We start from the raw sequence: 12,345 nt of genomic DNA on the forward strand, positions 1-12,345 counted from the left end.
CCAGCCATATTCTTCTACCAATTTAAGAAGGCTATATTATTTGTTATCATACAGTCATAAGTAAAAATGGGATTTAGATTAATTATTTCAAGAAACCGCTCTGAGGAACTGCCCAATCCAGTGATTCTTAACCTGGGGTAGGTGGAAAGAATTATCAGAATCATGGGGTAGGAGACTTTTCAAAGTGTACCCCCATGCTTCCCCAGAGATTCTGAACTGCAGCCCTATCGTTCCCTGCTATTTGAGATAATTACTGAGAGAGAGATTGTAACTGATGGGAGTATCTCCTCTCCCTCAAGTGGGTAGGGATAAAAGTCTGAAAATCTGTAGTTATAGGCAGTTGGGCACACACCTAACAGCTATTAGATCTAAATTGCTCTTTTCCAGCGCCTGTATTGACTTGACTGTATTCAGGTGTGTCAAAGAGCGGCTCGCCTACCCGGTGTCATAGCATGTATAGCACCCAGGGCCTGGTCTGCAGCCTGAAGTTAGAACCCTGGATGGCTCGCGTATAAAAGATGGTGCGTGAATAAATACGGCCACTGGTTTGATGAAGACCGCCTAGGCAAGCGTCATTTCATGTTTCAACAAGTAATAGTGGCAACATGTAAACCTTTTGAGTTCTTAAGCTTGCTCATCAGAATGTAGCAAGAAAATCAAAACACATTTAAATGTGCAGATATTATCTTTTAGATTCCAGGGCAAACCCTCCTTATTTCATGTTGATTTTGGATTGATTTGTAACTAAGACCTTCTACATTTCCTTACTCCCTGGCATGTTCAAGGGGTTGGGGAAAGATCATGAGCGCTTTGAAAATTGGGTTTATACATCCCATTAAAGTGAAGGGTTACATTAGCATTCCTTACAAGAGTGGGCATTGTTAATTCCTCTCGGTGTCTTAGATCCTTCCTCAGTAATGCTTCAGGTTTGGTATTTCAGGACATAAAATATAGCATAGAAGAAAAGCAGGTTTTCCTCAGTTTACCAAAAAAGTTTTACAGAACAAAAACAGAGATCACTAATAGCAGTGATCTCATTCGTATCTCTTAGAGAACTCTTAGAGCCACCCAGTTACCAGTCCTCTGGATTTACTGAAAACACAGATCTTTACTTTCTTCCTCTGTAAGAATATCATTTAATGAAAAATTTCCTCTTTTTTCTACAGACTGTATTTCTCAATGCAAGCTCGTGGAGAGACTGATAGGGAAAAGTTGCTGTTAATGTACCAGACAAATGATCAAATAATAAACGGACTCTTTCCTCTGAACAAGGATCTGGCTTTAGAAATGGCAGCTCTTTTAGCTCAGGTAACTTATATATTATATAAAGATAAGACATTAATTTCTTCACCAAATTAAATATAGTAAAACAGTATACCCTCGGTAATTCTTTTAATTCATTTTGCTATGATTAACACGTTAAAAATTGCAGGCATTATAATTACAGTTTGACTGCAAATTACTGACACTAGTAGTAATGATATAGAACATGACAGTATTCTATAAAGGGAACCTCGTGTCTTAATTATGTTGAAAATATAACTTTAGACTTTGCATTTAATAAAGAAATTGGAGTGTAGAGCTGTGGGGCTGAGGATTCAGTTCAGTAATCTAATGGGAATAAGTCTTTAAAAAGCTAAAACACTCTCTTTTATTTATCTGTTGTATCAGGATTAGATTCAACCTTCTATTTAAAAAAAACACCACAAAAATCACAAAATACGAGTGACTTAATCAAAATAGAAGTCTGTTTGTCTCTCACATGGAGAAGTGGGTGTTCTGGCAGCTCTGCACACCCACTAGGGGTCTGGGCTTTATCCCGTTGTCCATTCTTTTCTCCTGAGGCTGAACCCTCTGTGGTCCTGGAGGTCTGCCAGAGCTCCAGCTTTCAGTGTCCCAGGCATCAGGATGGAGGAAGGGTTGAACCAAAGGCATGTCTCCAGCCTTTAAACTTCCTGGAAGATACATCGAGCATGGTCAAAACTTAGTCCCATGTCCTTGCCTACCTCCAAGAGAGGCTGGGGCATGTGGCCCTGGCTGGCAGGCAGTGTGCCCAGCTACGTTCAAGGATTCTGTTACTCAAGAAGGAAAGAATGCTCATAAGAGCCGACGGATAGTATCTACCACACTAAATTTTTTACACAAGTTAATTAAGGAAAAATATTAAAGCAACTCTCTAATGTTATCTGGAAAAAAGCTTGGATTCCCCAGAGTTTTCTTTCAGTCTATGGCTTCTCGCTCTCATGCTCTCCCAGGAGAGCTCATCCATTCTCTTGGTTTTATTCTCACCTTTGCCAGTGATTCCCAAATCTTTTATCTCCAGTTCATACCTCTTTCAGGGGCTCCTTAAATTCAACATATTAGAAAATGAACTAATAATCTTCTCTCCTCTTTCTTTATATTTTGTATCTTCATTGTGGTACTGTCTTCCCACTCAGTCCCCAAAATTTGAATCCAGGAATCATTATTCACTTTCCCCTTTGTTCTGGTTTGCTAGCTGCCAGAATGCAATATACCAGAAACAGAATGGCTTTTAAAAAGCGGAATTTAATAAGTTGCCAGTTAACAGTTCTAAGGCTGAGAAAATGTCCCAATTAAAACAAGTCTATAGAAATGTCCAATCTAAGGCATCCAGGGAAAGATATCTTGCTTTAAGAAGGCCGATGAAGTTCTGGGTCTCTCTCTCCAGTGAGAAGGCACATGGCGAACAGGGTCAGGATTTCTCTCTCATCTGAAAAGGCATGTGGTGAACACAGCATTATCTGCTGGCTTTTCTCTGGCTTCCTTTCATGAAGCAACCTGGGAGGTGTTTTCCTTCTTCATTTGCAAAGGTCGCTGGCTCATGGACTCTTCTCTCCTTCTTGTAGCTATGTTGTTCTGCTCTCTCAGAATCTCCTGACTTTCTCTCTTGTAGGTCTCTTTTATAGGATTCCAGTAAACTAATCAAGACCCACCTGAATGGGTGGAGACATGTCTCTACCTTATCCAGCTTAACAACCACTCTTGATTGAGTCATATCTCCAGGGAGATGATCTAATTACCAATTCAAACATTGAGTACTGAATAGGGATTAGAAGAAACGCTGGATTTATAAAATGGGATTAGGATTAAAACATGGCTTTTCTAGGGTACATACATCCTTTCAAACCAGCACACCCTCCCTTCCATCCTTTCCACCAGCTGCCATGCCCTGCCAGTTTAACTTGTTCCCTCTTCTCTACCCTGACTTCCATCACCATCATCACATCCTGCTGCCTTCCTCTGGTCTGGTCCCCCACAAATTTAACCTCCACACAGGTGCTATAGGGTGTGTTCCAGTCATCTATAACTGCATAACAAACAACTCCAAAACTTAGTCACTTGAAACAACTATTTGAGCAGGTAGATGTTTCACATGGCAGCAGCTGGCATAGTTCTAAGGATGATTGTGAGTCTCCGGCTGAGGAGGAGTGTCATCTGCAGGCTGTCCACTTGTGCATCTCCTGGCTGTCAGTTGTGGTCTCTGGTGGGGCTGTCAGATGGAACACCTACTGCACGTGGGCTCTTCAAGGCACTGCTGCTGCTTCCTCACACGATGGTGATGGAGCTACAAAAGCAATGTCCCAGGAGGTGAAAGCTGCCAGTTTCTTAAGTCCTGGGCCTTGAATCTGGTGCACTGTCCCTTGTGCCGTGGTGGTTTGTTTTGCAGCAATAGTCACACTAATGAACTTATAGAGAAAATATGGATGTAGCTATGTCATTCCCTTGTTTACACAGAAAGATGTTTGCGATCTGCACTCTGCCTGTCTCTCCAGCCTGATCTTTCCACCTATGTGGAACTTTATGCTCCAATAAAGCGTAAACTGTGGTTCCCTGCACAATTCTTGACTTGTTTGTGGTTCACTTTTTCTTACCTCTTTTGATTCACTTGTTTGTCTCCTCTGCCTGGAATACCTCTACCTCCATGCCTTCATCTATTAACTTCAGTGTATCCTTTAATTTTCATCTCAGGTGTCACTTCTCCAGAAAACCTTCCTGGATTCTGCCTGGGTAGGTTAAATGTCCCTCTTTGGGGTTTCTGTACTATCCTGCACATATCTATTACTATCCTGACCTCAGTGGTTTACAGTTATTTATGTTTCTGCTTTGTACCACTGAAGGCAAGGGCTGTTCCTATTCCTTCTCATCTCTGTGTCTAGCACAGGGCTTTGTACACAGTTCATTCTCCATAAATGTCTTGAATGGAGGAATTTTAATTTTATAATACTTTTATCATCATCCAAACTTTAAAGCACTAGTGCTTTAACAAGTGTTCTCTTTTTGCAAAGGATGGAAAGCTGAGGGAAAGAAAAAGTTCATGTACTTTCTTTGTGACAGGATTAGGAATGGTTTCCTATCATTCTCCATTCTAGACTTCAGTCTTTTACAGCCACAGATTCTCTGATAAAATCTCACTCATTTTTACTGAAACTTAAGTCAGTCTTCTTATTTTAACTTTTAATTTAGTCAAGAGAGTTTCTCCAAGAAAAAGTCACACATACTTTGGAGATAGGTAGTTCTAACATTTTTACATGAATTTGAGGAAGGGGTAGAAAGGTCAGATCGTACACATAGAAAACTCTGAGCACATGACAAACGAAAACGCATTTCCCCATCTGTAAAAGGAAAATTAAATTATGCCTCCAATCTGTCTGCCTCACAGTAGTCTTGTATAGGTAAATTAAATATATTAAAGAGATCTGGGCTCTGTAAAAGAAGGGTTCTTTCTGTTAAGATTTGAAAAAAAAATATATATATATATTCCTTTTGATTTTGTCTGTCAAATAGGAACTCCTTGGAGCTGATCATTAGTTGTTGCTCTTAGTGTCCACATTCATATGGAGCATGTCAGGAATCATCTAGATTGATTTTCAGTTATTTTCCATTTATTTTGCCTATTCCAAGGAGAAGAGACTGAGCTTGGGTTCTCTAGAAGGACTGGTTGCCTCAAATGGCCTGCTATTGTTGAAACCATTGTTTGTCCTAACTTCTCTATCTTGGAGGCTAAATCTTGGTTTCAGGTTTCCTAAGCAGCTATGGTAAGTGCTTTTGGGTACTAGGTGGGGATGATAAATAGCTTGCTGTAAGAGAGGGATTTCAGTATGTTTGAAGAGCAGGTGGCTCTGCTTTTACTAGTATAAGGAAATTGGGGAGGACACCTGGCTGAGTAGAATATGGGGAATTATGGAAACCAGGAGAAATGAGGAAGAAGATCTAAATAGCAAAGCCAAGCCAAGTGCCAACAAGTAAGAAACTGGGTCAAAGACAGAATCTAGCGAGTTATACGAATTGGATTTAAAGGCAGAGCTGAAGGAGGAATTTAGACAGTAACTGGTCACATTAAGAACTGGATACAGGAGTCACATAGGTCAGAATCTCAGAGGCTGGTTGTGCTGACAGCTTAACTGGAGGCAGAAGGCCCTTTTGACGTGGAGACTGGGGGCTTCCTACCATACCCTCCCAAACTAGATGGAATGAATGCAGTAACATCTAGAGAACAAATTGAGGAAGTAATGAGAATATAGTTCTTGCTCCCATTACATTCAGTAGAGCCCCTTAAAAACCTAATGTTTTTTAGATTTCTTGTAGCTGTATATTTCTTTTAGATTTCTTATATATTTTATTATATAGTTTGTATTTATATATTTTTTTATATTTTATATATAATATTTATATATTTTATTAATATATATATATTTTAACTTCCAGTTTGCCTTATTATTAACAATTAAAATAGTACCTTAAAAAATGGAAAACTATCCTGTGCTGATACACACAATAGCAAGATATTAAAGTAGTGGCCTTTAGCAAATGCTACTAGATGGTGATATTAATTTGGGGTGGTTATGATATTAATTTGGGGTGGTTAATATACAAATGGAACTGAAATATTTAAATTACAATTTTTTTCAAACTTAGAATTAAATGGAATTTAGATTTTAATTACCGTTCATATGTACCATTATACATTCCTTAATCACACAATCATGACAAGTAGATGTATGTATTACATATTATAAAGAGTATTTAGGAAGAATAAAACTTTCATTTTTAAAACTCTTTTTAATATCCTTTATTTTCTCTCTCTTTTTTTTTTTAATTTCCAATTAGGTGGAGATTGGAGATTTTGAAAGACCCTTCTCAACTCCAGCAGGACATGTTACCAGTCAGTGCAAAGCAAATCAGACTCTAAAACAAGTCATAGAAAAATTTTATCCTAAAAGGTATAGAGATGGCTGTTCTGAAGAACAATTAAGGTAAGGAGCTATTTGTGACTCTTTAGGGGGTAGAGTCACAAGATAAAAAAAAAAGTGTATATGATGGTTTCCTCAAGAGTTTTTAAAACTACTGAAGCCAGGTTATTTATCTTTTCTTAAGATGCTTACAGAAACTTATCATCTATATTTAAAATTCAAAAATATATATTTGAAAAAACTTTTACCTTAATTTAGAAGGTCTTCTTTTCATTTTATTCATTCTTATCCAAACTAATCCTGGTAATAAATAAAGAAAAACAAATTGACCAATAGTATGTTTACTTTTGTTAAGTACTTATCAAAATATTTTTTTTATCTTTCAGGTATTATGATATAAACAAATAAGAATAAAAATAAACTATCTTCTTAACACACAAGATTTTATAATATGTTTTAAATTAAAGTTGGCTTGTTTAGAGTTGCAATTTTAAAGGCCATGTAAAGAAAAGTTAGATTAAAAGAGACAAATACAAATCACCATGAATTTTCCAAAGTGGAAACACTTAAGCTCAGTCTATGTAGAATAGGTAGTAGCTTTCATGATTTGACTTCCATCTCACATCTCTCCTGGGCCAGGAGCGATAGTACCTAAAATTCCACCATTGGGGAGTCATTCTTTGGACTATAATTCTTGCACATTGCTTAAAAAATGAACATACTCCCATGAGAAATTGCTTTTTAAACTAATGTACATTAAAGTTTCTTGTTGCCCCACCAGAATTTTAGAATATACCTGACTGGGGGTCCTAGGTCATGCTGAGAGCACTAATAGTATAAGAGTATGAAAAGCAATGCTACAGAAAGGAAAACGGGTGGATAGTGGTGAGGTGGGAGTCATAAAATAACTGCTTTGTCTAGTTCACACTTTTGCCTAGAATGGTTCAAGGAGACCTTTACCCTGGGAAGATGATATACTGTTTTTGCTTTTGTGTTTTTGCTTTTCATTCTTTAGGCAGCTTTGCCAGCGACTGTCAACCAGATGGATGGCTCTCCGGGGACATAGCGGGGCTGATTGTGTGCGAATTTACTTGACGGTAGCCAGGAAGTGGCCGTTCTTTGGTGCCAAGTTATTTCTTGCAAAAGTAAGAACGGGACAGGAGGGAGATGCATAATAAAAACCTCTGTGTATATAGACAACTCTATTCAGTTCATTCAATTAAAACAGTGATAACAGTAGCACCAAAATTAGTATTTGACTTTTACAAAAATAAAGACATTCTCAACATTTTAAAGAAAGCGGTAAAGAACACAAGTGAAAGGGCAGCTTCTTTCTCTTTTCTACTCTGCTCAACATCTATCTCCCTATTCTAGATCATTTCTTAGACTCATTAGGTTAATCATTAGTCTAAAGACGACACCTGAACTTGGCTTTCCTCCCTTCATTCATTCATCTATTCACTCATTTACTCTCTCACTCCTCTGTTCTGTTTGCCAACCACTGAGCTAATAAGCTCTAGGGATACAAGTCTTTGGTTTCAGATGGATTGTTTCCAACTTCCAGAAACTCACAGGCCATGATAGACCTGACCTGTGAACAGGCTGCCCTGTGCATATCATAGAAGCAACATAACAGTGTACTGTGGAAACACTGAAGAAGACACTAACAAACCCTCCAGAGGGGTTGCTAGCCTTTTCTCCAAGGAAAAAATGTTACTTTCTCATTCCTTGTCTTTTTGTTGAACCATGTCATTTTGTCCTCTTTCAGGCTCGTTAGTTACATTCTCGGTTATATTTGTATGTGTGTTTTATCCCCACTAATTGGCTGTGTACTCCTGGAGGGGATAGACTCACTGACCCTAAGATCTTCCTCTGGTGCCTACTGTACTGCTTCACACATAATCATCATTTTGTAGATATTTGCTCAATAGCTTTGCAACTTTGGGCAAGTTGGTTAACCTCTCTCTGGACCTCAGTTTCCTCATCTATAATTGGAACAACTTGGACTAAAAAGTAAAATCTAAGGTGTCTTCTGTTTCTATGAGTGATTATTACTTAGTTAGGTAATAAGTTACCTAACTAACTTATTAGTTAGGTAAGAAATTATTTTGTTACTGGAACTGGAAGCTGTATACTAAGTGAGCTAACAGAAAGATGACAAAGCCAGTCTTTTTAAACATATGTAAAATTAGATAATATATTTGCAGGTAATTAAACATATGTTGTTTTTTTAAAATAAGGTCTAGATTTGAACAGTAGATCAGCATTTCCCAGTGGCTTTTAATTCTTACAAGTACTGGAAGGAATATTGAATATTTATCTCTGATAATATATCCTGTGATTGTAGGCACAAAAAATATTATTATTAAATAATACTGTTGCATTTCACATTGCATGACCTTTTTTTGTTCACCTTTCTATCTTTATAACAAGAAGCATCTCCTTTGTTCAGTGACATACTTTTCGACACTTGCTTATCCATTGCAAATCAGTAGTGGACACTGAAGTAACCCAGGGCTTTTGATACATGAGATTCTTGATAACTTTTACTATGTACAAATAACACAGGATTCATCCCATTTCCTTATCTATAGAGTTGGCATTCTTTTGTAAGATTTAAGAGAAGTACTTAAGTTTTTGTTAGACTCCAGTTATTTTTAACTGAACAATACAGTCATTGTAGAATACTCAAAAACATTCCTGGATTTTAGTTGGGTTTCTCTCACAGAGGAGTCTTTTAATTATTATTGAATTAATATTTTATTAATTATATAATTATATATTTTTACTATATACTATTGAATTAATGTTAATTATATAATTATATATACAATAATTATATTATATAAATTAACAATTTCATTGCTTTTTGCAATAAAAATGTAGTTGAAATTTTATTTCTCAATACTATTAATCACACAATTTCATATTTTCTTTTTATTCTCTAATGTTAGACATTGAATATCAGATTTAATAAACTTTTGGAAAAAGTGTGCAAAAAACAATACTTTCCATTGTAGTAGCACTACACACCTTAGAAAACATCAGTATATTTTGTTTCATTAGGATTTTGATCATCACAGAAACCCCAAGAACTTCGTTAAATGTTAACCTCTTAAAACAAAGGAAAAATAAAACATAAACATTATTTTCCCATATTAAGGATGAGAAAATTGAGGTTCAAAGAGATTAAGTAGCATAATAAATGGCAGACTGGGTTTCAAACCCAGGTCTCATGATCATATTCAGCTCTCATAATCATATTCAGCTCTCCGTCTGGTACGAAATGCTGCCTCCTCCCTAGGAAGAATTTTTAATAATAAGTTTTTGTTGTCGTTGTTGTTGTTTAATGGCAAATGTTGCATGTCACTTAGACTGAAAAATTTTCTGTAATTTTGCTTAGTCTATATAATATAATGTACTTTCACCTCTTCATAGCCCATAACTCCATCAGCACTTGGAAATACTTTCATGTGGCTCGCTGTACATGAAGATGGTTTAAGCATCTTGGAATACAACTCTATGGTAAGACTAAATCCTAAAGATTTGCATAGAGTCTACCATTTCCATTGCTTAATACACTATAAACAGAAGGTAATGATATCTTAATCTGATTTTCCTCGTATACAGAAGACATTCTTTCTCATACTGTATAAAATATAACAATGCTTACAATTTAATCTTTTAAAGCAAAGATTAGAAAGATTCTATTTTGTGTCTGAGAAAAATCATATTAAGGTTTGACCTTATTTTATAAGATTTAGGAGAAGTACTTGAGTTTTTGTTAGAATTTTAATTATTGTTAATTGAAAAAAAATCATGGTGGAGTGCTCAAAAATTGTGGATCCTAGTTGGGTTTAAAGTGCAATCATGGTGTATTCATGAAATGCCTATTAATTTATGGCATTAAGAAGATTATTATCAGTTTCATATCATTCAGCTAAGCATATGTAGGGAAATAATTGAAAGCGTATATACAAAAATATATGCAGTGGTTTTCCATGGGATGCTGGAATATGGGAGCTTTTATTTTCTTATATTTTCTAATTTTTATGCAGTGAGTTAATTGTTTTAGGATCAAAATGTATTTTAACTGTAAAGGCAAATGATGCCTAAATAAAATTAGTACCACTACTATCTTATTTTGATCATTAACAGATTTTATTTTAGAAAATAATTTGTATTATGCCATAATTAATATCAGTGTTTTAATAGAAATATGTTATTTATCTTTTCTCATCTTTCTATGAAAGTGAAGAACTTATAACTTATATTTAGCTTTTCTTCTCTTTTAAGAGGTTAATAATCAGCTATGTATACAAGAGTCTCATGACATTTGGAGGTTATCAAGATGATTTTATGGTAGTCATTAACAATATGCATTCAAAGGACAAACCAACAGAGAAATTACTTTTTGCCATGGCAAAACCCAAGGTGAGTGAAAACATTTCTCCTAACTTTGTTATGCTATTTTTATTTATTTATTTATTTATTTTTTTAACAAAGACTTATGTTCTGGGTGGAAAAACAGGCTTTACTTAGTATTAAATGGCCCCAGGTCCAAATCTGCCTTACCTCATATTTCTAAGCCTTGTTGTTGTTGCTTTATCCTAAAAATGGAAACTGCAAATCTAAAGAAAATCCATGAAAAAAAATGATACAATACTCTTCCTTATGGCTTAAGAATTAAATAAAGTGATCGTCTTGGCCAAGATGGCGGCTTAGCAAGGTGTGGGATTTAGTTCGTCCTCCAGAGCAGCTAATAAATAGCCAGGAACAGTACAGGACAACTGCTGGGGCCACGTAAGTGATCAGACACACAGCATGCCCCAGTCTGGACCAGCTGAACCAGCTGTGAGCTTACCCAGAACCATGAGTTCCCCAGGCTGCTTCTCAGAGGGGAAAGGAAAGGGACATTACCAGCAGCAGGGGCTGAATGCAACCAAACTCCAATTGTGGAATTAACAAATTCTGACTACTAAAAATAGGCCCCCAGCTCAGTTAAACCTCGAGTCAAAGCAGAGGTTGCTGGGTTTTGCCCTGGCACAGAGAGGGCAGAGATGACAGAAAAAGAAAAAAAAAAAAAAAAAACAGAGGTAGTTTTGAGATTTGAAAAGATCTGGGCCTTGAAGGAAAGGAGGGGGCACATAGGACCTGGAGATACACAGAGCCATGTACCAACTTAAGCTCTTGATTGGCAAACCTGAGGAACAGGGTTCTCTCTGAAAAGGATTTTTCTCTTTCACTTTGGTGGCTGTGTTTCTATGGCTTGACTGCTCTTTGGATACAGCTGCAAGGGTTCTCGAACTCCACTGCCCCAGGCATAGGCAGAATTAAGCTTGTTTGAGTGTTCGTCTGGACCCTGTGCCTTCCCCAGGAGAGGGGTGGGGCCCAGCCCAGGTGGAATCCCTCCCTCAAGGAGTTCAGACCCCAGGGTCTGGAAAAAGTGAAACGATTAAAACCAGTCTACACCCTCCCTCTGTCTCCACCACACCCCCAGCAGGGAGAGTCTGCTGAAGTTAAAGGTACCGCATCACCTTATGCTGCTGGGACCCATAGGCAGACAAGTGCCACACATTGGGCAGGGTAGAAAAAATGGAGAACCCAGAGGCTTCATAGGAAGGCTTTGAATCTGCTGAGTCTCATCCTCAGGGAAAACTGATGCAGGTGACCCTTTCCTCCTGACAGGAGGCCTATTTAGTCTGGGACAATCTGGCTGGGGTCTAAAATAACCTAAGTAGACCCTCCTAAGGGGGGTAAAAAGTCACCATACAGGCAAGGCAAGAAACAAGAAAACAAGAACTGAAAAAATTCTGATCTGTTAAACAAAACCTAGCCTAGAGCTCCAAAATAAGCTGAACTGAATATCAAAGAACAGATAGACAACAAAGTCATCCAGCAAGAAAATCCTAGGTAAAAAAAAAGTGAAAACTATCTCCAGAATAAACTAATGAAGGTAATTAAATGCCTAGATGCCAGCAAAAAATAATGACTCATACTTGGAAAATTGAAGATATGGCCCAGTCAGAGGAACAAACCAGCAATTCAAATGAGGTACAGGAGTTGAAACAGTTAATTCAGAATGTTTGAACAGACATGGAAAACCTCATCAAAAATCAAATCAGTGAATTGA

General features: G+C 37.1%; 1 protein-coding gene and 1 long non-coding RNA gene across 6 annotated transcripts in view; one reads left to right on the top strand and one right to left on the bottom strand.

Annotated features, from left to right (window-relative positions):
• PLEKHH2 (pleckstrin homology, MyTH4 and FERM domain containing H2) overlaps positions 1–12,345 on the top strand; it is a 129,635-nt gene that overhangs the window by 107,600 nt on the left and 9,690 nt on the right. For 3 of the 4 annotated variants that reach the window (XM_077134106.1, XM_077134107.1, XM_077134105.1), the window contains exons 25-29: positions 1,167–1,308; positions 6,130–6,275; positions 7,228–7,357; positions 9,651–9,737; positions 10,509–10,646. In XM_077134106.1, coding sequence (XP_076990221.1) covers positions 1,167–1,308; positions 6,130–6,275; positions 7,228–7,357; positions 9,651–9,737; positions 10,509–10,646 — 643 coding nt within the window. Of the gene's footprint in view, positions 1–1,166; positions 1,309–6,129; positions 6,276–7,227; positions 7,358–9,650; positions 9,738–10,508; positions 10,647–12,345 lie in introns of those variants that run through there. The other variant, XM_077134108.1, reaches the window with a different exon arrangement.
• Positions 1–12,345, bottom strand: part of LOC143660760 (uncharacterized) — a 107,606-nt gene that overhangs the window by 30,564 nt on the left and 64,697 nt on the right. Inside the window, exons 4-5 of one of the 2 annotated variants that reach the window (XR_013164236.1) lie at positions 6,461–6,512; positions 1,763–1,955 (exon numbers count right to left, since the gene is read on the bottom strand). This is a non-coding gene — a long non-coding RNA (uncharacterized LOC143660760). Of the gene's footprint in view, positions 1–1,654; positions 1,956–6,460; positions 6,513–12,345 lie in introns of those variants that run through there. The other variant, XR_013164235.1, reaches the window with a different exon arrangement.

The sequence above is a fragment of the Tamandua tetradactyla genome, chromosome 17, assembly GCF_023851605.1.
Source record: "Tamandua tetradactyla isolate mTamTet1 chromosome 17, mTamTet1.pri, whole genome shotgun sequence".
Lineage (NCBI taxonomy): Eukaryota > Metazoa > Chordata > Mammalia > Pilosa > Myrmecophagidae > Tamandua > Tamandua tetradactyla.